The 27,813-nt window shown below is 43.6% G+C and overlaps 1 protein-coding gene across 1 annotated transcript in view; it reads left to right on the forward strand.

Annotated features, from left to right (window-relative positions):
• The window catches only part of ITPKA (inositol-trisphosphate 3-kinase A), a 105,031-nt gene extending 78,539 nt beyond the window's left edge, over positions 1 to 26,492 (forward strand). Inside the window, exons 2-7 of the mRNA XM_044271998.1 lie at positions 1,705 to 1,795; positions 11,944 to 12,157; positions 19,924 to 20,128; positions 22,039 to 22,140; positions 22,533 to 22,604; positions 24,882 to 26,492. Of these exons, the coding sequence (XP_044127933.1) occupies positions 1,705 to 1,795; positions 11,944 to 12,157; positions 19,924 to 20,128; positions 22,039 to 22,140; positions 22,533 to 22,604; positions 24,882 to 25,082 (885 nt within the window). The 3' untranslated portion in view covers positions 25,083 to 26,492. The remainder of the gene's footprint in view (positions 1 to 1,704; positions 1,796 to 11,943; positions 12,158 to 19,923; positions 20,129 to 22,038; positions 22,141 to 22,532; positions 22,605 to 24,881) is intronic.
• The last annotated feature ends 1,321 nt before the right edge of the window (positions 26,493 to 27,813 follow it).

The following is a 27,813-nucleotide window of genomic DNA, read 5'->3' on the forward strand; positions in this document are numbered from 1 at the left end:
GAGTTGCTTGTGAGTATCGGTACTAGCAGAGTTCCTCCGATGATAGAAGTAGAAGATGCAGAGAAGTGTGATTCATGGCTGGGAGGGCAGATTATGTGCACGTTGTAATGCGTAATGATTATTTCATGTTTGTGCAATGGTGCTCGACATTGTTTATTCCGGTAATCTAGATTAACTGGCTCTAATCAGTCATAGAGATGTCTATCCTACAGCAGAATTAAAGAAAGAGACCCCCGTCCAGATGTGCGGCAGCCTTCAGCTAGAACAGATTTGATTGGCCCATGTACATTTTGCTATCCCATGCTTGCCTCATCTTACTTGTGTTGACACTAAAGCTGGCCGTAGATTTCAGCTGTTGGGCAAAAACACGCCTATGTTCTGAATGGGGAGAGGTGAGAAAGCTGCTGCCAAGCACCTCTGGCGGTGGCTTATCTTGCCAAGAACATATTGGGCATGTTGAAATCCAACTAAGCAGCTAAGAGTCTATGACACTGAACTATTTTTGTGCCAATATCAGCAACAAACATTCATAGGAATTATATTCATTCTCAACATTTGGCCGGTATTATCGTACCGCCAGTCAGACGAAAAACAAGCAAATGCTCATTTATCGGATAAAAGATGTCCGATTATCGTCAGCAAAGCTTCCTGTGTAATCAAGGATGTGCTGCCGATAATTAGTAGAAATGAATGAGAGGGAAAAGAATGTGGTAGCGATCATTCCTCCCACATTCACTTTGCATCGGCCGGTGTAAAAGGATAGTGCCTGTGAGCAATGATGGATATGTTTATTATCTGGCGGCATCATATACATAAAAGACCTGACCATTGAATGCTCGTACAGCCCAAAACTTAGCCTCCCGCCACACCCTACACATGTGCTGTGCACGGGAGTGGGGCCATAGCGATGGCGGTGGCTTATCTCCCCTGAGAACCAAAGGAATGGGCATGTTGAAATTCAGCTACCTGATCCTCATCTCAACAACATCTGTCATTGGGGAGAGTTGGGATGTCCTCATTCTCATTAGGTGGTTCCAAAAATGGTGGACCTGGATACTTTCCCTGAGTGTAATAATTAGTGATGAGCGAATCAACTTCGGATGTTTCATCCGAAGTCGATTCACTCATCTCTAGTAATAATATTACAAGTTATGCGGACTAGATTTCTGGAGATTATTCATTTTTATGCAGTGGTAAAGGTGATGGAAGAGCTCATCTAGCTGCACTTTCCTAATAGGACATCTGGCAATACTTGGGTCCACATATAACCCCATTCAGCATATGCACCAAGAGTATCTCAAGGTGGAGCCTGCACACCGAACGTGGTGTGAACATAGCCTAACAGTGGTACTATACTGCCCGAGCACCGATAGAAGATATCACCTCCATCGGAGATTGTTTGCATCGGCCGATGCATACTGAATGTGGGAGGAACTGTTGCTACTCCCTCGTTCTGTTCATTACTGGCAGCACATCCCTGATTACACAGGAAGATGTGCTGCCAATAATCAGGCATCTTTGCTAATTCATCGGCTGGTTGACTATACAAGCCGATTATTGGAAACTAGCGTTCATATTCTGGATAATTGGCCCAAACCTGTGCACTGTTGGTCACAGGAATGCACTTCCCTCTTACGATTTGTATCGCCTTATTTTTCTTTCTGTCCTATTACCTCACACTGATTGTCTCCCTTTTATTTGCAGAACAAATCTTGGCAGAAAATCAGAACGATTGTGAACATTCCTGTTATTAGCCCTTTCAAGAGACGCTGGGTGCAGCTTGCTGGCCACACAGGTGAGTGTGGTGGAGCTAGAATTCAACTAAGGCCGAGTTCACATCACCATTTATTTTTCCGTTCTTCTCATCCGTCAGAACAGAAAAATAAAGAAAAATAAATGGATCCTGTATTTTAAAGGGAACCTGTCACCGGGATTTTGGGTATAGAGCTGAGGCCATAGGTTGCTAGATGGCCGCTAGCACATCCACAATACCCAGTCCCCATAGCTCTGTGTGCTTTTATTGTGTAAATAAAACGATTTGATACATATGCAAATTAGCCTAAGATGAGTCCTGTCCCTGACTCATCTCAGGTACAGGACTTATCTCAGGTTAATTTGCATATGTATTCAATCGGTCTTTTTTACACAATAAAAGCACACAGAGCTATGGGGACTGGGTATTGCGGATGTGCTAGCGGCCATCTAGCAGCCCATGTCCTCAGCTCTATACACAAAATCCCGGTGACAGGTTTTCTTTAAGCATTCATTGTGTTTAGTTCTGAACATTTAGCATACATTTGCATTCAGGACTTTTTTTCCCGTCTAAAATAACAGATGTCAGATGGAAATGGTTAAAACAGATGCCAAACATGGATAACGGATGCCTTAAAAACAGAATCCATTTTTTTCTTTTAGTTTTTTTTCTGTTCTTCATACGGATCAAAATAACGTAAAAATAAATGGTGACTTGAACCAGGCCTAAGTAATGTTAAAAAAAAATCCATAATTTTCCCATCCATTTCCAAGAATCTCAGGCCCTGATTTATCACTCAGGAATTCTGGCTTCAAAAAGTCACAAAATAGGGCTTTTGTGACTTTTTGCACTCAATTGCGCAATCACTTTTTGACTTTTTACACTTTATGCCACTCACTCCATTTTTTTTAAAAGTGGGTGCAGTTAGCTATGTTAATGAGTTTAACTCCAGATTTATCATTGAGACTTTTTTAAAAAGTCACAAAAAAAGTAGGAAAACTGGCGAAGCTTTTCATCGCCGATCCCGGTCATTGCGGCCGGTTGCTGGCTGTATTATACTTGTGAGCCCGCTCCATACAACCCCTTTAAGAATAATCACATACTTGTACCTGATTATGCATTAAGGGGTTAACAAAGCCATATCATACAATACCTGAAAGGTTGTGTGCTTATAGTCAGGGGATTCCCTTCCATGAACACATCGGTATACAATACGGGCAGACTAAAGACGATAAGAGATACTGCGCAATACCAGCTGGAGTATTCCGTCTGCCGTGACGTCACCTACACCGCACTGTTACATTTCTCATGTGAAAATGTTTAATATGTTATTTCAGTGATAAGATTAGCAACAATCCATGTTAACTCAGACGCTGCCTGGCAGATTGTACACGGCAGCCTTCACAGCCTTCGGTGACACCCGTCGGGCACATCTGCCCGTGTTATCCCTGCCATTGTGTTGACCCTTGCTGCGCCGAGCTCTTGTGTTCCTTACAGATTAAAGGCATTGGGGAGCACCTGGCAATTTCGTGGCTCTAACCTTGGCTGGCAGTTAATGATTTACTCCGGTACAAGTCATGCTTAGGAAACCAAGGCAGTTAATCTACAATAAAGAATAAAAACATCAGAAGCCAATCAGAAAGATTAAAAAGTGCAACATTAAAAGTAACAGTGTCCTTGACCCCGCTCAAGGACGGAACAGGTTGTTTCAAAGCCTTGTTCCACGGAAAAACGTGAAAATTTAAGTGTCACAGCATCTAATCCCAATATTCTGCCTCGTGTCACTCTCAGAGTTGAGATGCGAGATGATGTTTAATTGGGTTTTAATAATTGTCCCTGAGCCTGTCACATGGCGGGAAGAATGGGACCACCAGCGTTTTTTTTTTTTTCTCCTTTAGGCTTGGGCTGCACACAGCAGCGAGTCTCAAAAAGTTGCACGACTTGCAGCTTCCTGTTGCATGACTCTTTTAGGACTGGGATTTTGCAGTAAGGTTGGAGTTACACACTGACGTGGCACAGAAAAGTTGCAGGCGAGTTGCATGTTGCGTGCAGCTTACTGTACATTAAAGTCAGTGGAGTAAAAATTTTGTGTGACCTGTGACACAAAATCAGTGAGCTCTAAATTTTTGCAGCTGTCACACCGCAGCGTGTTTTGTTGTGACACCATTGACAGTCACTGGATGCGATGCCACTGTATAGCCCCAGTCTAAAAACACAACTAAGTCGCACGGGACTTGCAACCCGCGGGAAAAATTCCAGAAGTGTTGGATTTTCGGCTATTGTCACGTTGCAGTCGTGTTGCAGTGTAACACCATTGACAGTCATTTGATGCAATGAGGGGTGACACATGTCCAACTGTAGCCCCAGCCTTAATTACAAAATATCGACATTGCAACACTGAGGAGTGGAAAATAGATTTTGGTTGCCCCTGCAAGTCCACTATTTTGTAAATCACGGAAACCCAGCGACCGGTTAGTTCCCTCCATGATATAGACTGCAAAAATGGGACCATATTATTGCAAGGTGAAAGAAAAAAAAAAAAAGCCACCTGTGGATAGGAGATAAATATCAATTGTTGGAATCCCCTTTAGGCCGTTGTGCGGCCGTTCCGTGCATTGGGATTGCGGTCCCCAATGCACAGCAAACATCCGTGCAGCGAGCCGGAGCCATTCAACTTGAATAGGTCCGTGGTCTGTCCGCACCGCAAAAGAATATTTATTTGCGGTGCGGAACAACGGAAAGAAACACCACGGAAGCAGTCCATAGTGCTTCCGGTGTTCCGTTCCGCATCTCTGGAATTGCAGACCTATTCAAGTGAATGCGGAATGCACACGGCCGGCGGACGTGGATTGCTGACCTGCCGTTTGCGGCCCGCAATACGGCCACCCAACGCCCGTGTGCATGAGGCCTTAGGGTATGACCACATGGCGCAGTTTTGTCGTGGTTGTGACGTGGCTTCCACGTGACCATATAGACGCAACAGAGCTCTCATTAAACTAATGAAGACCACGTTGTTTACTTTGTCTGCATCTGATCGGTGGGGGTTTGACACCCGGGACCTCCGCTGATCAGCTGTTTGAAAAGCCACTGGTGCTCCCGTGCAGAGATCGCACTACATTTTTTGCAGAAGAGTAAAAATACTCCTCTGACCATTTTTGAGGAGTATTTTTACCAGAGGAGGAGTACAAAAGTTGCAGTAATTCAAATACATAATACGTAGGTCTACACTTGTTCAAATCTGCATGTAAAATGTAAGAGTGAAACTGTATCGCACATCCTCAATACTATGCTTTTATCTAATAGCTGCTTCTCGGCATAATTAACATCGCTTCTCAGCGCAATTTATCATACACCTACCGTTATGTTGCATGCAATGAGGCATTAGTATACAATTTGATCAATAGGACAGATAGGACAGATCTGCAATACTGTGCAGTCTATATACTGTATAATGTTGATAGGGGAAAATCTAATATATTGGAAAGGATAAATTGAGGGAACAGAAACGGTCATGCCAAGTGCTGCTGGCCAGGATAGGCCTCATACCAGACCTGCTTTATCTTATATCAAGGCTAACCATTCCATGCAGGCGTGTGATAGTGAGTGCCTGGTAGTAAGCTGAGGAGCCTGCCACATAGTATTTAATACTGGGTCGTTTCACCCATGTAAACCAATTATACACTTCAGTAATAAAGAACTTTACCTTTTAGTGCACTGAGGCAGAAATCTACATGAGGATTCGCACATTACTTTAAATTAACTCTAAAGATAAAAAAAACACAAAAATATGCAAAAAAATATCCCTAAGCTTCATTCCTTAGGGCTGATTCACACAACCCTGCTCAGTCTGGAACACGCGGTCCGTATGTCAGTGGCATCTCCCGGAATGACCACTGTTCCCCTGACCCGAACTGACTGCATCATAGTCGTTTATGATATAGTCAGTTCCTATGTGATCGCGGGTCTAAAGTACTATACTCACATGATGATCCGATAGGAACTGACTATTATAAATCACTATGATGCAGTCAGGTCAGGGACCTGCATTTAGTTGGGGAGATGCGGCCGACATAGGAACGGGAGTGGTCGTGTGAATCAGCCCTTAATAGTCTACTGGAAGTTTCCCAAAATAAAAAATTGGATGAACCCTGTAAGGTAATTGCCAATTATGCAATAGCGGTCACAGCCCTATATTTTTAACCTACAAAAGGCCACCTGTCAACTAGACAGCTACAAATACCACTTGTATAACATCTAAGGTAAACCAAAACGAACAAGTGGAAAATGGTATAAAAAGGTATAAATTTATTAATAAAATACAAAGGATGGAGTTACTACAGAATTGCAAGAGTACGGAGAAGCGCAGGGTCACAGACACCACAACACACCTGAGTGTCTATGGATAATGACACACGGACAGGTACAATAAATAAATATTGATATGTGTTCAAAAATTACCTGGATGGCCAAATATGATATCTCCGCACAATTTCTGTGGATGAATCATACAGATGACCATACTAGGTACAGGGAAAAGCACAGTAAATCTACACATAGTACTGGAACCATGAAAACAGACCATGGGAGCAATAATACTCAAGTAAGAGTGACAATAAGGACAATATATACCATGGATATGTAAAGGGACTCACTATGGATGCGTGCAGGGGTCCATGCAACAATGTGGAAAGGGAAATACCGGCTTAGAACGTACCTGAAGACATGGTAGTGAGTGGGCGTAAGGACCCTGGGCGCACAACCTCGACGCGCGTTTCGCCCTACGGCTTCGTCAGGAGGTTATTTATTCATAGATTCATCCACAGAAATTGTGCGGAGATATCATATTTGGCCATCCAGGTCATTTTTGAACACATATCAATATTTATTTATTGTACCTGTCCGTGTGTCATTATCCATAGACACTCAGGTGTGTTGTGGTGTCTGTGACCCTGCGCTTCTCCGTATTCTTGCAATTCTGTAGTAACTCCATCCTTTGTATTTTATTAATAAATTTATACCTTTTTATACCATTTTCCACTTGTTCGTTTTGGCACAGCCCTATATTTGGCAGGTAATATTTGACTATATATATATATATATATATATATATACACCATATTTTTCGCCCCATAAGAATCATTCCCCTCCCCCCAAAAGTGGGGCGAATACTAATAAAGCGCTTCCATTTTAAAAGACCTTCATTAGCACCGGAGGACCGGGAAGCGGTGAAGACTCTGTACTCACCGCTTCCTGGTCCTCGGCTGTGCAGGGCTGCGCACAGTGTGAGGGAGCGCTGTGACCTCACGCTGTGCGCGCCGGTTCACAGCACAGCAGACTGAAGAGGAGGAATTCCGAGCACTGGAGGTGAGGAGCGGCGGTGTCCGGAGCAGGAAAGGTGAGTGTTTTTTTTATTTTATTTCATATGAGGCTGATGGACGCTGCTGGGGCATATATGTGGCTACTGGGGGCATATTTCAGGCTACTAGGGGCATATAGGAGACTACTGGGGGCTGAAGAGAGACTACTAGGGGAAATATAAGGCTACTGGGGGCTGATATGAGGCTTGGGGGTCACTTACATTGGGGTCCGAGCTGAGGTCTGATTGGGGTCTTATTAACATTAGGAGTCTGATTGGTGGATTGACCTGAGGTGTCATGAAAAATATTTTTTTCTTTTTTTCCCCCTATAAAACCTAGGTGCATCTTATGGGCCGGTGTGTCTGATAGGGCGAAAAATACGGTAGTTAATAAAACAAGTTGGGCTTTGGTTGACATGTTTTGATGCTAACAAGGGCTTGGACGCTTTTCAAGCAGGTCCTGCATTCCCAAGATTGTCATTGGTTTTGAGGTTCAGACCCCCATCAATCAAGTATTGGTAACCTAACGATAGACCATGAGCCCCTTAACCACCTCCGGACCGCCTAACGCAGATTCGCGTTCCGGAGGTGGCAGCCCTGCGCACAGTCACGCATATATGCGTCATCTCGCAAGACGCGAGATTTCCTGTGAACGCGCGCACACAGGCGCGCGCGCTCACAGGAACGGAAGGTAAGCGAGTGGATCTCCAGCCTGCCAGCGGCGATCGCTCGCTGGCAGGCTGGAGATCCGAATTTTTTAACCCCTAACAGGTATATTAGACGCTGTTTTCATAACAGCGTCTAATATACCTCCTACCTGGTCCTCTGGTGGTCCCTTTTGTTAGGATCGACCACCAGAGGACTCAGGTAGGTCAGTACAGTCGCACCAAACACCACACTACACTACACTACACCCCCCCCCCCGTCACTTATTAACCCCTTATAAACCCCTGATCACCCATGATCACCCCATATAAACTCCCTGATCACCCCCCTGTCATTGATCACCGCCCTGTCATTGATCACCCCCCTGTCAGGCTCCGTTCAGACGTCCGTATGATTTTTACGGATCCACGGATACATGGATCGGATCCGCAAAAAGCATACGGACGTCTGAATGGAGCCTTACAGGGGGGTGATCAATGACAGGCGGATGATCACCCATATACACTCCCTGATCACCCCCTGTCATTGATCACTCCCCTGTAAGGCTCCATTCAGACGTCCGCATGATTTTTACGGATCCATGGATACATGGATCGGATCCGCAAAACACATGCGAACGTCTGAATGGAGCCTTACAGGGGTGATCATCGACAGGCGGGTGATCACCCATATACACTCCCTGATCACCCCCCTGTCATTGACAACCCCCCTGTAAGGCTCCATTCAGACGTCCGCATGCGTTTTGTGGATCCGATCCATGGATCCGTAAAAAATCATGCGGATGTCTGAATGGAGCCTTACAGGGGGGGTGATCAGTGACAGGGGGGTGATTACCCTGATCACCCCCTGTCATTGATAACCCCCCTGTAAGGCTCCATTCAGACGTCCGCATGCGTTTTGTGGATCCGATCCATGTATCCATGGATCCGTAAAAAATCATGCGGATGTCTGAATGGAGCCTTACAGGGGGGGTGATCAGTGACAGGGGGGTGATCACCCTGATTACCCTGATCACCCCCTGTCATTGATAACCCCCCTGTAAGGCTCCATTCAGACGTCCGCATGTGTTTTGTGGATCCGATCCATGTATCCATGGATCCGTAAAAAATCATGCGGATGTCTGAATGGAGCCTTACAGGGGGGGTGATCAATGACAGGGGGGTGATCAGGGAGTCTATATGGGTGATCACCCCCCTGTCATTGATCACCCCCCCTGTCATTGATCACCCCCCCCCCCCCCCTGTAAGGCTCCATTCAGACATTTTTTTGGGCACGTTAGCGGAAATTTTTTGTTTGTTTTTGTTTTTGTTTTTTCTTACTAAGTCTCATATTCTACTAACTTGTGTCAAAAAATAAAATCTCACATGGACGCACCATACCCCTCACGGAATCCAAATGCGTAAACATTTTTAGACATTTATATTCCAGACTTCTTCTCACGCTTTAGGGCCCCTAAAAAGCCAGGGCAGTATAAATACCCCACATGTGACCCCATTTCGGAAAGAAGACACCCCAAGGTATTCCGTGAGGGGCATATTGAGTCCATGAAAGATTGAAATTTTTGTCCTAAGTTAGCGGAAAGTGAGACTTTGTGAGAAAAAAACAAAAAAAAATCAATATCCGCTAACTTATGCAAAAAAATAAAAAATTCTAGGAACTCGCCAGGCCCCTCATTGAATACCTTGGGGTGTCTTCTTTCCAAAGTGGGGTCACATGTGGGGTATTTATACTGCCCTGGCTTTTTAGGGGCCCGAAAGTGTGAGAAGAAGTCTGGGATCCAAATGTCTACAAATGCCCTCCTAAAAGGAATTTGGGCCCCTTTGCGCATCTAGGCTGCAAAAAAGTGTCACACATGTGGTATCGCCGTACTCAGGAGAAGTTGGGGAATGTGTTTTGGGGTGTCATTTTACATATACCCATGCTGGGTGAGAAAAATATCTTGGTCAAATGCCAACTTTGTATAAAAAAATGGGAAAAGTTGTCTTTTGCCAAGATATTTCTCTCACCCAGCATGGGTATATGTAAAATGACACCCCAAAACACATTGCCCAACTTCTCCTGAGTACGGCGATACCACATGTGTGACACTTTTTTGCAGCCAAGGTGGGCAAAGGGGCACATATTCCAAAGTGCACCTTTCGGATTTCGCCGGTCATTTTTTACACATTTTGATTGCAAGGTACTTCTTACACATTTGGGCCCCTAAATTGCCAGGGCAGTATAACTACGCCACAAGTGACCCCATTTTGGAAAGAAGACACCCCAAGGTATTCCGTGAGGGGCATGGCGAGTTCCTAGAATTTTTTATTTTTTGTCACAAGTTAGCGGAAAATGATGATTTTATTTTATTTTTCTCTTTTTTCCTTACAAAGTCTCATATTCCACTAACTTGCGACAAAAAATAAAAAATTCTAGGAACTCGCCATGCCCCTCACGGAATACCTTGGGGTGTCTTCTTTCCAAAATGGGGTCACTTGTGGCGTAGTTATACTGCCCTGGCAATTTAGGGGCCCAAATGTGTGAGAAGTACTTTGCAATCAAAATCAGTAAAAAAATGACCAGTGAAATCCGAAAGGTGCACTTTGGAATATGTGCCCCTTTGCCCACCTTGGCATCAAAAAAGTGTCACACATCTGGTATCGCCGTACTCAGGAGAAGTTGGGGAATGTGTTTTGGGGTGTCATTTTACATATACCCATGCTGGGTGAGAGAAATATCTTGGCAAAAGACAACTTTTCCCATTTTTTTATACAAAGTTGGCATTTGACCAAGATATTCCGTGAGGGGCATGGCAAGTTTTTAGAATTTTTTATTTTTTGTCGCAAGTTAGTGGAATATGAGACTTTGTAAGAAAAAAAAATAAATAAAAAATCATCATCATTTTCCGCTAACTTGTGACAAAAAATAAAAAGTTCTATGAACTCACTATGCCCATCAGCGAATACCTTAGGGTGTCTACTTTCCGAAATGGGGTCATTTGTGGGGGGTTTCTACTGTTTGGGCATTGTAGAACCTCAGGAATCATGACAGGTGCTCAGAAAGTCAGAGCTGTTTCAAAAAGCGGAAATTCACATTTTTGTACCATAGTTTGTAAATGCTATAACTTTTACCCAAACCATTTTTTTTTTGCCCAAACATTTTTTTTTAATCAAAGACATGTAGAACAATAAATTTGGCGAAAAATGTATATATGGATGTCGTTTTTTTTGCAAAATTTTACAGCTGAAAGTGAAAAATGTCATTTTTTTTGCAAAAAAAATCGTTACATTTTGATTAATAACAAAAAAAGTAAAAATGTCAGCAGCAATAAAATACCACCAAATGAAAGCTCTATTAGTGAGAAGAAAAGGAGGTAAAATTCATTTGGGTGGTAAGTTGCATGACCGAGCGATAAACGGTGAAAGGAGTGTAGTGCCGAAGTGTAAAAAGTGCTCTGGTCATGAAGGGGGTTTCACCTAGCGGGGCTGAAGTGGTTAATGTATAGATGAGCGTCTGTAAGATAAGAGTCTACACCTTCATATATAGAAATACCGTTTTATACTTAGATTATTACCCCTCCCCATTTTATAAGGAACATTTAGATGGTGGGTAGGGTATGTGCACTTGGCAGCTGAAGGCCTCTGTGTTGTTCCCATGTTCACATGTGCCCACACTGCTGAGATAAATCAAGTTTTAATATGTGCAAATGAGACTCTAGGAGCAACGGGGGCGTTGTCATTACTCCTAGAGCCTCAGCTCTCTCTGCAACTGCTATGCCCTCTCCCCTTTGACTGGACCAGGCAGTGTAAACATCATCACTCCTGGCCCTGTCGATCAAAGTGAAGAGGGTGTGGCAGTAGCAGAGAGAGCAGAGCCTCTAGGTGTAATGGCGACACCCCCGTTGCTCCTAGAGGCTTATTTGCATATAGTAAAACATTCTTTCTCAGCCATGTGGACACACATGAACATGGGACCAACACAGATGCCTTCAGCTGCCAAGTGCACATGTAACAGGTAAGCCAGTTTCATAGATACAAAACTGCTGACAGATGCCCTTCAAAGAATTCTGTTTGTTCAGCCATAAATGTCTTCTGTGCTGATAAATTTGTGTGTTTTTTATGGGATTTCTTTTTTTTTTTGTATGTAGATACCCAGCACATCATATTTATCTGCAATTTGTATTTTGTAGGAAGCTTCAAAGCCGCTGCCGGGGGGACAATTTTAAAACGTTACTCTGAGAATGAGAAGAATTGCTTTGAGCTGCTGATGAAGGACCCTCTTGCTGCCTGTGTTCCCACTTTCCACGGGGTGACAGAAAGAGACGGGGAAAGTTATATCCAGCTGGACGACCTTCTAAACAACTTTGATGAGCCTTGTGTTATGGACTGTAAGATGGGGGTCAGGTGGGTGTCACAAAATGTAGATTTAATGATCTCATTTTATTAACTTGTAAATAGCAACTTCTTCCTTTCTGTATTCTCTACCTGGCCACACAATGAACTTTTAAGGACTTGCAACAGTTATTGAATATGAGCTTGAAGGCTGTATAATATCTGGGATTACCATAGTAACTGCACTGAGTGTAAAAGGATAAGTAATGGAACAGTTTTGCTGCTTTAGAGGTTTTCTGGAAATAATTTTTGAAGTCACTCCATGTATTCTACTTCCTGTCCCAAATCTGTAACCTTCTCTTTGTTTGAACTTATAGCGTGGCAAACAGTCTTGTACAACTCTCTCAGTCAGACCATCACTGTGACCAGACAGAGCTCGTCTGTAGTGACACAATTAGAGCACCACACATCACACTAATCAGTGCAGTGCTCTTCTGTGGGCTTCTTTACCAAGAGAACAATAGAGCTGCCATACTGTCATCTCAATTCTACACCTACTGTTATAATGAGAATTACCTTTCAGATACCATCTTCCCTTCACAGCAGCAATAAAATGAGAATAGATTCCCTTTCTATATAGGAGGGTCCTATCATTTGTATTGCCTGCTACAGAAGCATAGTATTTTGTATGTTGTTTTCAGTGGTCTAGTACTGCAGAAATGAAAAAAAAAACAGCCAAAAATTGTAAAATAATTTCTTTTCTATGACTGTTCTGATGGAAATGCTCCCTTTAAACTATCACTTATACTCTTCCTATTGATGTGCATTATAATTCTTGTGTTCTTGGTTCTACACACCATTAATAAACTGGAGAACAATTTGTATATGTTGTGTAGGAGTTGTAACAGACTTGTTTCTTGAGAGGACGTCTTTCTATTAGCAGAGTCCTCCAACGATGGCTATTATTCAGTTATCTCATAGATAAACACAGGGGGAATGAAACATCGTACAGTTCCACTGACCATGGGCAATCCATGTATTATATACATATATCAGTTATAGTTCTTCTCCTCCCACTGTCTAAAACGCAACAGGTAGAAAACTGAATTTATAATCTTTTTTCCATCTTGCTGAAATCCTCCGTCCCACACTTCCGCCAGTCTCAAAAGTCAAATGCCTTGGGGTAACCATTGATTCTGCCTTGTCTTACAAACCCCACAACTGATTTTTTAAAACTTCACCTCCAACTCAAAAACATTTCTCATATCTGTTGTTACCTTAATTTCAAGTCAACAAAAATCCTAGTGCATGCCCTCATCATCTCCCATACTGACATTGCCAGCATATTCCTCTATAGCACCCATTTAACGCTCTTGTGCCTCTTCAGTCCACCCTCTACTTGGCTGCTCGGTTAATCTACCTTTCCTTCTTGTCCCACCTCTTCCTCCACTGGTTCCTCATTGCCAAGCACATACAGTACAGAATATTAACAACAACCCGTCTACTCCGTACATCTCTGACCTCATCTACTGGTACCTCCCAACGTGTAATCTCTGGTCCTCATAAGACTTCCTTCTCTGCTCTCCTCTTGTCTCATTTATCCTGTGCATCCCCCATACTCGTTACCCCAACTGATCAGACTTTCTTCCAACATCGAAACCTTCAAAAGCAATCTGAAAGCCTGTGATCCTCCAGAGGGAGATGCTTTTTTGATACTGTTCTCCATTCTCCATCTATTATTTTCTAATAGGTTATAAATTGGTTGGCTAATCCAGACAACTCTCTTTGGGACTGTTTGTTTTCAGGTGTCTTCAGCAAATTTATAGTTTCATGGCAACAGGTAACACAATACAATCCCTATGAGAATACGCCTTGTCGTAGGCAGCTTGAATGATGATTCTTCCAGTTGCTGCTATAAAACCAAAGTGTGGTGTGGATGACAGATGCATAAACTGTAAAATAAACACATTGCAACGTTCTGATCCCATAATTTTAGGCATGAAAGGGTTAAAGCACACAAACATGAAATAGGAGGAGAAAAGAACACCCATCTTCAGATTTCGTTTTTGAATGGGATAGTAGCATAGCAGAATATTGATTAAAGGGGTTATCCAACACTAAAAGAGTGGCCCAGACCAGGGTGGGGGTGATGCTCACCTGATCCCAACCAATGGTTTTGGTCTGTTGGGTTCCTGGACTTGCAGTTCCGCTCCTACTTGTGCCGAGGACAACATCCGTCGACGGGGGCATACGTCACTGCTGCAGCCAATCACAGGCTGCATTGGTGACCTGCTCCCCTTGCATCACTTGTGATGTCACATGTGACACAGGTGGAGCCGGTCACCACTGCAACTTGTAGATAAATGTAGTCCTCAGCGCCCCTGGGAGTGGAACTGCCGGCCTAAAAGCCCACCAGACCGAATCCAGCGGTGGGGATCAGGTGAGCATCACCCCTACCCTGGGTCAGGCAGATCTCAGCCACTCTATTAGCATTGGAAAACTCCTTTAAGTCCTGATGATGGAGCTGTGTGCATGAAGGTGTACAATGGCACAAACATAGTCCAAGATGGCTCGTAATATGGAGCTATGGGCACCCAGTGTGCCGCTATATGATGCAGTGCTTTGTGTTTGGAATATTCTCCAATAAAGGCACTGCTTCTAGGGGAGAATACTTCGGTAAGGTTATGTCCAATGGAGCACACTGAATCCATGTGGAACAAAACAAAAACTCTATTTGCCTCCATATGAAATCTGAGGCATACACTAGTAAATGTCGCATGCACGGGTTCTGTACTATGTATCCATACAAAACGGAGCATAATACATCCGCATACATGTATCCTTAAAAGGGTTTTCTTTTCTCAAGATTTGTGGCATACGGCTAGGTTATTCCACAAATGTCAGATAGGTGCATGTCCAACATTTTGAACGGGCCTCCGAAGTAAAGGGAGAGCAGTTGTGCAAGCGCAGTCACCCTCCATTCACCACTATGGGACTGCCGGATTTGGCTATTTTCGGAACTAACACTGCAGTGAATGGCGAGGGGACTGTGCTTTGTGATATCCTTCTCTTCAGGGGCCCCTTGTGGAGATAGGAGCGCATCCTAGAGTTGGGACCCACACCTTTAGCATTTGACATTTGTGGCATATCCTAGCCATATGCTGCAGGTCTTGAAAACCCCTTCAAACCAAAAAGACATGGCCTGATAACCAATACAAGGGAGTAGCTTCTGATGGTATAAAAAACCTGACATAACCCAGCTGCTTGTGAAGGAGTTAATCATAAGGATTACAACTGCCCACTGTCTTTTGAGTGGGCAGGGTGTGGCTCTTTGGCACTGCTACACTAGAAGTGGGTAAGGCTACTTTCACACTTGCAGCAGCAGGGACCGGCCTGCCCGATCCGTGCCGACAGTATAATGGGGGCGGGCCAGAGGTCTGGCCGCAGCACGGCAAACAAGCTGAGAGGCGGCCGGACAAAAACTGCATTGTGTTTGCTGTGCTACGGCTGGACCTCTGACCGCCCCCATAATAGTGAATGGGACCGGAGTGGACTTCCGGCCGCACAGTGATCTAGCGCTAGCACGGATCCTACTGCCGCAAGTGTGAAAGTAGCCTTAATTTAAGAGTGTCCGGATCATGTCTGCTCTGTGAGCAAGCTGCTCGTAAACTCTGGTTCTTAGATCAGCTACCTGCTTCACAGCTGGGATCAGAGGATGCTCTGATCCTGGCTCTTAGCACTTTGCATTGGTTTCCTAGAGTGCCAGAAATGCACCCAATTTATTGAGAGGCATTAGTCGCATCTCACTCCAGCGCACAGGGGATCAGTATGAGCAATATCAAATGAGACATTATGTAGAGGTTCATTCAGTTAACTATTGTGCACTCTGTACAGAGGAAGGACATGGGTGCCATTTATTAAAAGAATCACAGGTAATAGTCACTGACCACTTCTGTATAGCAGGTGAGAAGCCTGTTCACACGGGACCTCCCGTCTGGTCACACTCTTCCAGCAGTGCATCATGGCAGATAATTGCCTTACAGTATTTGACCACTGATTAGTCAGCCAAGCCAGTGAGAAAAAAGGAGCCTGGTGATTAACTGTTGGTTTACTGGGAGATGTATTTTATGATGATGAAACAAGAAGATATAATAAATGACTTTTCAGGGTTACTCCTCCAATAACTTTAATAGCTGCGGTGAATCATTATACCTATTGTTAACATAGATTTTATCAGCGGTGGCCTATATGAAAAAGCACTGGTCCCTGGTGTCCAGGACCGCGGGACTGCACATAGGTCGGCGCTTAATATAGTGTGCAAGCGCGGCCACGTCTGCTGGATTGCAGGGTGATCGTAAGCATGGAAACGAGCAGTGTATAATGTGATGGAAAAATGAATCAAGCCAGCAAAGGAGACAATATGGCCAATCACAATACATTAGTAAGTGGGTCGCATTAACTTTCTCTACATGATAAATGGCATTTACTGAAGTGACACAACCCCTTTTTCACCCCTTTGGACACTCTGATATGAGCATCGGAGCATTTCATGTTTCATGCTTTTTTGTTTATATTATTACATTTCTAGGCGGAGGCTTCCGCCTAGCAGTGTTGCCGGGGACATCACCAGTTCTGATGGGCGGGCTTTAGCGCTGCCCTAGCCGTTTTACAGGCTAGGGCAGCGCTAAAGTCTGATCGTTAGTGCCAGTGACGTCACCGGGCTCACTACTGGGTGGAATCCTCCGTCTAGATAACCCATGGAGAGGCTGGTATGTCACCGTATCTCCACATAATGCCTTTTGCCCTGATGCTTAGCCTCTTATCAGGGGGCTGCCTGGGTGAAAATGGCGATATGTCCGGGTTCAGCTCTGAACCCGGACAACCCCTTTTAAATGTAATATTTCATTAAGACCTATTAAATTTACCCTATATTAGAAATGAATTATGCAGTATGCTTCCCAGAGTGTCAGGGGTGGGATATGAGATTTTTCACATCCATAGTGCAGCTATAGTCCTCATGTATAGAACTTAGTGCAGGCAAAAAGTGAAGAGTTACCCTTAAAACATGATCAGATCCTGTTCCACTGCCCAAACTTGTCTATAAAAATGTTAACCAGTAAAATAACAGCAATAGGGCTCATGCACACGACCATATGTACGGATCCTCAAAAAATACGGATGACATCCGCGTGCATTCCGTATTTTGCGGAACGGAACAGCTGGACCCTAAAAGAACAGTCCTATCCTTGTCCGTAATGCGGACAATAATAGAACATGTTTTTATTTTTTTCGGAACGGAAATACGGACATATGGAAACGGAATGCACACAGAGAAACTTCTTTTTTTGCGGACCCAATGAAATGAATTGTTCCGCATACGGTCCGCATAAAAAAACTGAACGGACACAGAAAGAAAATATGTTGGTGTGCATGAGCCCTTAGGATACATTCACATGACCGTATGTGTTTTGAGATCCGCAAATTGCGGATCCGCAAAAAAATAATGGATGACATTCCATATGGCATCCGTTTTTTTTGCAGATCCATTGTAACCATGCCTATCCTTGTCAGCAAAACGGACAAGAATAGGACATGTTCTATCTTTTTGCGGGGCTACGGAACAGACATACGGGGGCGGATAGCACACGGTGTGCTGTCTGCATTTTTAGCGGACCCATTGAAATGAATAGGTCCGCATACTGTCCGCAATAAAAACTATACGGACACTGAAACAAAATACGTTTGTGTGAATGTAGCCTAATATACAGTTAAAACCTGAGCTGTGGGCGAGAGAGGGAGTCCAGATCCGATGGCATATGTAAGAGCAGGTCCATGTTTTTTACTCTCACCTCATTTTCTAATCATTATTCACATCGCCTCCAGGGAATGTTCTTATTTGTTTGTTACCTTTTCAGCGTATTCAATTTCCGAAAGCTGTTAAGTAATTAAAACAAAATTTATTGTTACATTGCTTGACCCCCAGGGCAACAGGTTGATTGCTTGTGACTTAGATTGCTGTCTGTTTATATAAAAGTTATTATTAAACTTTTTAATTTATTTCATTATTTGTGCCAGCAAAATCCGCTGTGCCCTACAGAGATTATCACCTCGGTCTCTTTCCCTATATAAACTCACAATCTACATTCCATAATAACTGGGGATGAATAAATCAATTCTAAATAAATCTAATTCATTAAGAATTTCACAAAAACCTTGATTTCCAACAAATCACACAAATTGACGGCTTCTATTTAAAGCTCAGAACACAGAGAAGAAGGCGTGAACAAACAATCTGACAGCCGCAAAAATATAGAAATGACTCCACATGTGTCCGTATGTCCGCATGAAAATAAAACGTCTAATTATTGTCTGCATTTCGGACAAGAACTAGACTGGTCTATTATGGGCCAGAGATTCCGTTCCACAAAATACAGAACGCCAGTATCCATGTTTTGCAGATCCGCAATTTGCGGAACGCACATGGCCATGACCGCAAAACAACAACGGTTGTCTGCAAGAGCCTTAAAGGGAACCTGTCACCAGTTTTATGGTGTCCTAACTAAGGGCAACATAAATAAGTGACTGATTCGCTTAGCAAAATGCTGGGTCACTTTCTTTAATTGACCCAGTCAATCTGCCAACATCTTGTATTGAAAAGCTCCAGCTGATAATGATGAGTCATGAATATTCATGAGTTCCTTACTCTCCCCGCCCACCTGCTGCTGAATGACAGTTATTTTCCATATGAATCAGCAGCAGGTGGGCAGGGGAGTGGCTATAGCTCTGAATTAAATATACGCTTGACTCAATGACCTCACGCTGGACTCAAATCAGCTCATTAGCATGTGGCATCTTTGTGTGTATATTCTGAGGTAACCATCTGTCACACCAGTAAGTGAATACATCTAAGGTACTTTTAAGTAGTTAATGATTGTATATAATTAGTTAGATTATAATCAAATATCCACATGACGGGTTCCCTTTAAGGGTGCATTCACATGACCGTATATGTATTTTTTCCCCCGGATCCATTGTAACAATCCCTATTCTTGTACACAAAACTGGCTACAGAACGGACATACAGTGTGCTGTTCTCATTTTTTGCGGACCCATTGAAATGAATGGATAAATGCGGATCAAAAATACGGTCGTGTGAATGAGCCATTATATCTAGGAAAGCTGTTATCAGCCATTTCAATCTAGGGCGAGGCTGCCTTTAATGGTTAACAGAAAGTCCAGAAATTTGATATATCATAAAGAATAGTTTACACACACAGTTTCACAACACTGAAAAACGATAGATACCATCATGACTGAAATGTGGAAAATCTTGTCCAAAACGTCAATGGGACATGTAACGCACTGAAAGCACGGGACAAAGGTAAGGCTAGTTTCACATCTCCGGCAGCAATTCCTGCAGGCTGTTCTGGCAGAGAAGAGCCTGTCAGAATTCTCCGGATCCAGCATTGCCCGCCAGTCCCATTATCTATAATGGGGTCCGGCCGCAAATATGCAGAGAATGCTGCGGTTTGTGCCCGGCTTATTCCTGGCATTCTGTGCCTGAACAGGCTGCTGGATCACAATGCCGGAGATGTGACGCTAGCCTAAGACAGCATCTTTGTATTTATACCTCACACAAAAGAAGGAAAGATACAAAAAGAGTAGGAGGAAATTTGCAATAGAGAAGCAATAGTGCTGAAGTCAAAGGATCCACAGTACATAGACTGGTGTCAGAATCTGTGGAGGCCCCTACATAAGGGACAAAAGTGATGTATGTATTTCATGTGTTTGGTCTGTTCATTGCACATGGTTGTTTCTATGTTCTCTTCATCTTTCAGAACGTATTTGGAAGAGGAGTTGACGAAGGCTCGGGGTAAGCCCAAACTAAGGAAGGACATGTATAAGAAGATGATTGAGGTGGATCCTCATGCGCCTACAGAGGAGGAGAGCTCACAGCAAGGAGTCACCAAACCCCGATACATGCAGTGGAGAGAGACTATTAGCTCAACATCCACCTTAGGGTTTAGGATTGAGGGTATTAAGGTCAGTGTGCAACTCTTAAGCTGCAAGTCAGAATTTCTCGTGGTTATTGACTATATGTTCATGACAACCTGTCTTGCTAATTGTATTGTGCTTGAAAGGTAAATATACAAGCTTACCCAAGTGGTTTCCCAATTTAGGCAACCGTCCTTGGGTTTTCCACCTTGCCTCTTTTGAGACAACTTTTCCACTTGGTCTGCTAAACACTGGTGGCCAACCTGATGATATGGTAGCCTCAAAAGTATTCCTCGACCCCCAAAGCCGCAGGTCGTATTTACCTGGGTCAATGGGTAGACACACCATACCGTATGAGTTTTTACCTGGTTGTAATTGTGACTGACAGATTTATGTCCTTTTAATTAAAGAGGACCTGTGGCCTCTCCTGACATGTCTGTTTGACTAACTCCTTGCAATTCTGGATCATCTATTCTTACAACTGTACTGTATGTTGTGCCATTTCACTCTTTCAGATGGGTGTTACCAGTTGGGGAGATGCCCCTGCACAGTCTGACACTATGCGATCACTGCTGCCAAGGTCACACTGTGCAGGGACACACCTCCAAATGGTAACACCCAGTTGGACCTTCACTGCAAACTGCTAGTACAGGGATCAGCAGCCTTCAGCACTCAAACTGTTGTGAAACTACGATCCCTAGTATGCTTCATTTTTTTTTATGGGAGTTTTCAAGAAGTGGAGTAAGTATGCATGCTAGGAGTTGTAGTTTCACTACAGCTGGATTGCTGGAGGTTGCCTACCCCTGTGCTAGTAGTTCATTCATAAATTCTAGCAGGAATAATAAAGGAATCGCACAACATAGTCATAAGAATACATGCTCTAGATTAGGGCTGCAGCTATCGATTATTTTAGTAATCAAGTTTTCTATAGATTTAATCCAACGATTAATCAAGTACTCTAATGAGAAAAAAATTATTAAAAGAACATTTTCCTTTATGAAAACTCATCAGACCGCCCCCAGTGCCATCATCAGACCCCCTGCCACCAAATCCCCCCCCAGTACCATCAGACCCCCCCAATGCCATGAGTCCCCCCCCCCCCACAGTACCATCAGACCCCCCCCAGTGCCATCAGCATTTCCCCCATGCCATCAGGCCCCCCCCCCCTTCCCTCCAGTGCCACCATCTCCCCCTCCTAGCCATAAGTCCCCAGCTGCAGTGAAATAAAATACCTACCTCTCCTGTAGGGACACTCCAGAGATCTTCTATCTTCTTCTTCATGCGCTGCACTCTCCTCCTGACGTCACACAGCGTCTGGTCATAGTGCGTGTTTACGTGTACTATTTCCTGACGATGTGTCAGGATCCAGTGCAGCGCGGTGCAGGCCTGTGGGTGACCGCGGAATAGCAAGCGCTTCACTCGCGCTCCGTGGTCACATGACACAAACAAATCGTTGAATCAAGGATTTTTTTGTGTTGTTACTCCTTTTAATCTAAATTAAATACATTTTAATTAAGCTAAAGCGCATCCATCAACATCTGTTATTTATTGATGAAATGCATATGGAGGGAACCCATTCTTCAATTTCACATACATACACGCACATAGACCCAGTACGTTACCATACATGACACAACCTCTGCAGGCTGGAGATATACCACAGCCCCCACAGCAGAAAGCAGAATACTTCTTGTTTTCCTCATGGCTGGGCAGCGCTCATACCTGATCACTTTCATGGTCAGCTGCACCCTATGAATTTGCATTCCTCTGGGGGCCTCACATAAAGCACATGAGGGATGATATTTGTGCATCACTGGTCTTATACATTGCAGTGATAGGAACTAATAAGATAAGTTCAGTGTTCTTAATTCACTAGTTGGCGTCTATTACCTCTGTTCTCATTGTATAGTTGTTTGTTCTGACAAAAGAAGACTAAATCCATTTTCTGAATTCTCCAGAAAGGTGATGGGACATGCAACATGAGCTTCAAGACGACAAAGACTCGGGACCAAGTCCACAAAGCCTTCCTTGGATTTATTGATGGAAACATGATAATCTTGGTATGTAGACTGGTAAAATAATTGCTGAAGTGAGCACCTATCCACAGTGTAACACAAACCTCTGGGGCCCCAAACCGATCACCAGCAACGGGTACTCCAGTCACTCAACCTCCTCACCAGGACATGCTGTGGTCAAGCATGAATGTTTCTGCTCCATACAACCCATGGGAGGTATGGAACAGCTGAATGAGTGCTGGTGTCCCATAGTAGTAATTAGTTGAAGGTCTACAGGCCTAACCGTTATCCTCTGTCCTAGGTGATACTTGATTTCAGCTGGAATAGCACCTTGATATTAATCAAGTAATGTTTAGGGTTCTTTACATAGATGTGATCTCTTGACGTGTGATAGACGTTGTACTGATTTTACAAGTATGTTTCGTTGTCTTCTGCAGAAGAAGTATCTGACTAGACTGCAGGAAATTAGAGCTGTTGTGGAGTCCTCGGAGTTCTTCAGACATCATGAGGTGAGATGATCATTTACAGCTCTTCTAAAGATTTGCACTCGGGCTACTAAATGGGTTATCCCATGACTAATGTAAAAAGTGAAAATGAAACATCATATAGTAAATTACAGTCTATTTCTAACAAAGCCAGAACCAGCCCTGTACCTCACATGGGTCCAGAGATCTCTCCATTCATTGTTCTGCTAGAACAAGCTGACAAGTCAAGGGGAGTGTCTTTTCTGCTGCAGCTAAGGAGGCATGTCCTTGCTCTCCTTATCACAGCTCAGGAGGCGTGTCCATGCTCTCCCTATCACAGCTCAGGAGGCAGTTGAAGGAAGAAACTGAGCATGTGCGGCCTTCTCAGTGAGCAGGTCAAAGGAATAAGAAAGAAAAAAACTGCAGGTGGCACTATACAGACATTTTATTGAATAACTCAGTGGCTATGCAATTTTTTTTATTACATAGAATTAAAAAAGAATTCAGATCCAAGTGCTGGTTTGAAAACTGTAGAATATTTTTTGTGGGACAACCCCTTTAAGATTATTATAAACCCCTGTATCTAGTCTGGATAGGACTGGTAGAGGATGGAGCAAAGGAAGCACCAACAGCCAATGAAAATGGTGCAAATGTAATTAAAACCCACAGAAAATGCCAGAATACCTCTCCACTGTCATACAGTTCATTTTTTAGGGGGTGATGCATGTCTGTGGATATGGAAATCTTAGGGGTAGACTAGGTATTTTAGAGTCAGAATGGTCGTAGACCCTACAGGAAAATTTTACCGTGGGCCAATGCACAAGAGGCCACCCAAGCCGCCTCATGGCTGCCGTACATAACGATCTGATGGTCTCGGCATTAAATAATTCTTGGAGAATCTGATACTTATACATCTGACCTGCAGACGCAGGAATCCTTCTGAAATAGACTGTATCGCCATGCTCAGATAGGTGATACAATTGAATACGGGAGCAGGGATGGCAGTATTTGATGCTGCACTGTGGTATTTGGTTCTTCAGGGGTGGTATTTTGTGCTGCACTACAGTATGGCTGGCCTTGCCTACTTCTGTTATCCCTGACTACTTGTGTTGCCTGCCTTCAGTCAATTTGGACCCACCTACAACATGGGACCACTTCTAGGTTTTTTTTCAGGGCCACTTTAATTTCCCAGTGTGCCCCTGAGAGGGACTAAACACGAGTGGACATTGTGGCTTCCCCGTAAAAGTTGGTCAAAGTGAGTCCTTAAAGGGGTTGTTCAGGATTTTCTTTTAAATATGTTTTTTCTCAGCATGTATGATCCTTTGTTCTTGCAGTAGATAAGCTGCTGCCAGAGGGGGCTTATGTCCCTCTTCCCATTGAAATAAACACACGTGCGTGGCACATACGTGTTTATGTTGAAGTCAGAAGGATTAGCTTGTTCGGCCAACATAGGCTTTGGTCAACTAGAAGGGCACAGGGTCTCCTATTCATCCTGTTCACTGCTGATGGTTAAAGGGGTTGGCCCATCGCTAGCATATGACATCAATTTCACATAGGTGCGGCTCCCACCTCTGGGACCTCCTCCTATCTCGAGAACAGGGCCCCTAAAGTAACTGCGCATGTGCCCAGGAGATAAATAAGGCATATTAAACCATCACCTGTGAAAAATTGCTAAAAAGTCCTCATTTTGATCCAAAACACTGTGGTCTTTACAGGAGTTTTTTTTTATTTTTGAGAAAGGGGTCAGAATGCGGTAAAAAAAAAAAAAGAAGAAGCATAACTTACCTCACTGATCCCCCGCCACTGCTGTTCCAATGCCTACGGGTTTCTACTGGTCTCCAATTCCTTGCCTAGCCATTTCCTGTGTGTCCACATCAGACAAGGAAGTGGAAAACAGTGTGGACCTGGCATGCATTGAAGCAACAGGGGATCGGTGAGGTGAGTATTGCTTCTTTTATTTTATTAACCCACTCTGTCCCTTTTCAAAAAGTCTCATTTGAGAAAAGCAGAACATAGTTTTGTTTTATTTAAAAAAAATCTATAAATTCTGCCGACTCTGCCCTGTGTGGTTACCTACTGCAGTTCTATAATGCTTTATAGCCCCCAGTGAGATCTATTGAGTTGTTCCATGCACAAAGACAATTTTGTGGAGAAAAAAAAATATCCCTGACTTTGCTTTGATGTCATTTTCCCCTATTTTGGAAAAATAAAAGCCACATTTACTGCTCTTGAAGCACTCCTCACCACCGGGGATGTATAGTTCTCATGTGTTCACTAATGTTCTGCTTGTAATGGCAAAAATAAATCTTTGCTTTCTGCCAGGTAATTGGAAGCTCCTTGCTGTTTGTACATGACAAGAAAAGCAAGTGTAACATATGGCTTATAGATTTTGGAAAAACGACGCCACTACCAGAGGGACAAATCCTCGACCACCATATACCCTGGGAAGAGGGGAACCGGGAAGACGGGTATCTTTATGGATTTGACAATCTAATTGAAATCTTATCCAGCATTGCCTCTTGATAAGGATTCCTCAGCGAGTCCCCCCGACCACTACATTAGGACTGTCCGACTGTCCATTTATTGCTGTTTACTATTTGAGATGGATTTTTATCTCCTGGTGTTGGAACTGAAGACGCTTTTAACTAAGGAATCACAATGCTTGTAATGTGCAGCCTCTCCATACGGTTTGGTGCGGATGTATTTATGCCTAATTTTTAACCCTTGACTTGTGGGTATTCTCTACAGTAATCTGTGATGATCTTCAAACCTTACTTTCTTTGATGAAGCCTTCCTGTACTCCACAACACTGAATCGGCAGCGATCTCATCCGAGATTTTCCAAAATATACCACAAGATATGACATCCTGACCTTGTACTGGAGCCTGTGTATAGGACCCATGTATGTCATGGACCCTGTGGGCCTGTCAATTACACTAATGATTTTGTAGGGATCACCATATGGCTCTCAGAAGGCATATTTATAACATATCTCCAGGTATTGGAAGCTCAGAATATAATATTTCATAATGATTTTGCAATTTGAAGGTTGTCGTACCTGAGAGAAGCGTTTTGTGCCCATTCAGAATGGTTTCTGGGGGCAAGTATCATTCGGAATTTGCTGAATCTAACGTGCATGGACATCCGTAGACCTCCCCAGCAGTACAGCGTCACTTGTGCTGGATTTTTTGGTCAGACTTTTATCTGGCAGCTATTTTAGATCAGTGGTCAGCTTTAAGAGGTTTTGATCTCTGATCTCCAGCTAACCTACATGTTGCGGAAAGATTTACTTTAAAAGGGTTTTCCGAGACTTTGCTACTGATGACCTATCGGTTGTTTGAGAAGGCACCGGTGCTCGCGGTAGCACCACGCCCTTCTCTTAGCGCACCGAGCTGTGCTTGGTATCGCAGCTCAGTTCAATGGGCCACTTGGGTCACGTGACCGATGAACGTGACGTCACTGGCGTAGACTAAACTGAGAGAAGGCTGCGGCACTACAGTGCCTTCTCAAACAGCTGATCGGTGGGGGTCCCGGGTATGGGACGCCCACCGATCAGATACTGGTGACCTATCCAGGGGTCTGGTCATCAGTATAAAAGTGTCAGAAAACCCCTTTAAAGTTATGTTCACATTTGGTGGGTATGCTGCAGGTTTTCCACAGTGGAATTGCATGTGAAAAATCCACATCATATAACGGTACCAGCCAAGTGTATAAGGTTTTAATAAAATGTCATCAACATGCCGTAAAAAAAAAATAATCTATAGGAAATTGACCCTGCGGTTTGGATTTTAAAATCCAGCATGTCTATTTATGCTGCGAATTTCCGACCATGGATTTCACCCTTTGCAATTCTTTATGTTAAATCTACAGCAAAATTCACAATGTAACTTGGCATGGATGAGCAGAGAAGAATGTACGGGTACTGTATATTTAGAGCCAAAAACATGGATCGGATTTCTAATTAGGAAAAACCTTGTCAAAAAGGTTTAGGTAAAAGATTTATGATCGAATCCGATCAAATTTGTGCCTTTAAATATACAAAGGGTGGTTTCAGACAGCTCCTAAAATGTCTTAATTTTAGCGAAAAATTTAACCCCATGCTTGGGGTTGTACTGGACTGAACTTAGATCTTCATGATCGCCCTGCAGTGATCTACGTTCAGTTTAGTAGTGTCACAGACATCTGGATCTTAATGGCTGCCTTCAAGAATTACTACGCTTAATATACTTTACATCAGAAACCTGTTCCTGTTCGTTGCATTTATAACCCATATAGATTATGTGTTAAAGACAAGCTCTGGGGCAATCATTTATTATGTGTTATACTCCACTTTTTGGCGTATAAAGGTGTTTTGCAACAAAATCTGTGACTTTAACCCGCTCACAGCACTTTTGCCAGGTGGTGAGAAAAGGGTCATGGTGTGGGCCAGCCGGCCGGACAGTCTCATTTATCATTTTCCACTGTAGTTGACATGGAAAATGGCCTTAGGGTCCATTCACACGTCCGTTGTTTCTTTCCTGATCTGTTCCGTTTTTTGCGGAACAGATCTGGACCAGTTCTGTACCCATTCATTTTCAATGGGACCACATTGTGCTGTCCGATTTTTTTCAGGACCCATTGAAAATGAATGGGTACAGAACTGGTCCAGATCTGTTCCACAAAAAACGGAACAGATCAGGAAAGAAACAACGGACGTGTGAATGGACCCTTAAAGGGATTTTCCAGGCTTTTAATATTGATAACCTATCCTCTGGATGGGTCATCAATGTCAGATCTGTGGGGGGTACAGCACCCAGCATCCCTGACTATCAGCTGTATGAGGTAAAGGCCGCGCTCACTGTGCGTTCCCTCTCCTCATACAGCTGATCAACGGGGACGGACCCCCGCCGATCTGATATTGATGACCTATCCTGAGGATAGGTCGTCAATATTAAAAGCCTTGAAAACCCCTTTAAACTACGCCAGCAAGGGAGCTGGCATAGATTAAAGCATGTTGCATGGCCGGCGGCAGCAAGCGCCAAAATTATGTAGAGGTATGCGCCGCTGCATAACTTAGGCGCAGCATCCCACCGGCAGCGCACAGGGGTTAAGACCCTCAGTCTTTAACACAACGATCTTTTTATATCCTTTTTTTTAATCTGTTTTTAACCCTGGATTTTTATATTTACAAGCTACAGTGTAGTCGACACTTCATTACAGAAATGGGGTCATTTGCATACATGTGGCTGACTATTGTGCGCGGTCATATCTTAAG

The sequence above is a fragment of the Bufo gargarizans genome, chromosome 11 (assembly GCF_014858855.1).
Source record: "Bufo gargarizans isolate SCDJY-AF-19 chromosome 11, ASM1485885v1, whole genome shotgun sequence".
Taxonomy (NCBI): domain Eukaryota; kingdom Metazoa; phylum Chordata; class Amphibia; order Anura; family Bufonidae; genus Bufo; species Bufo gargarizans.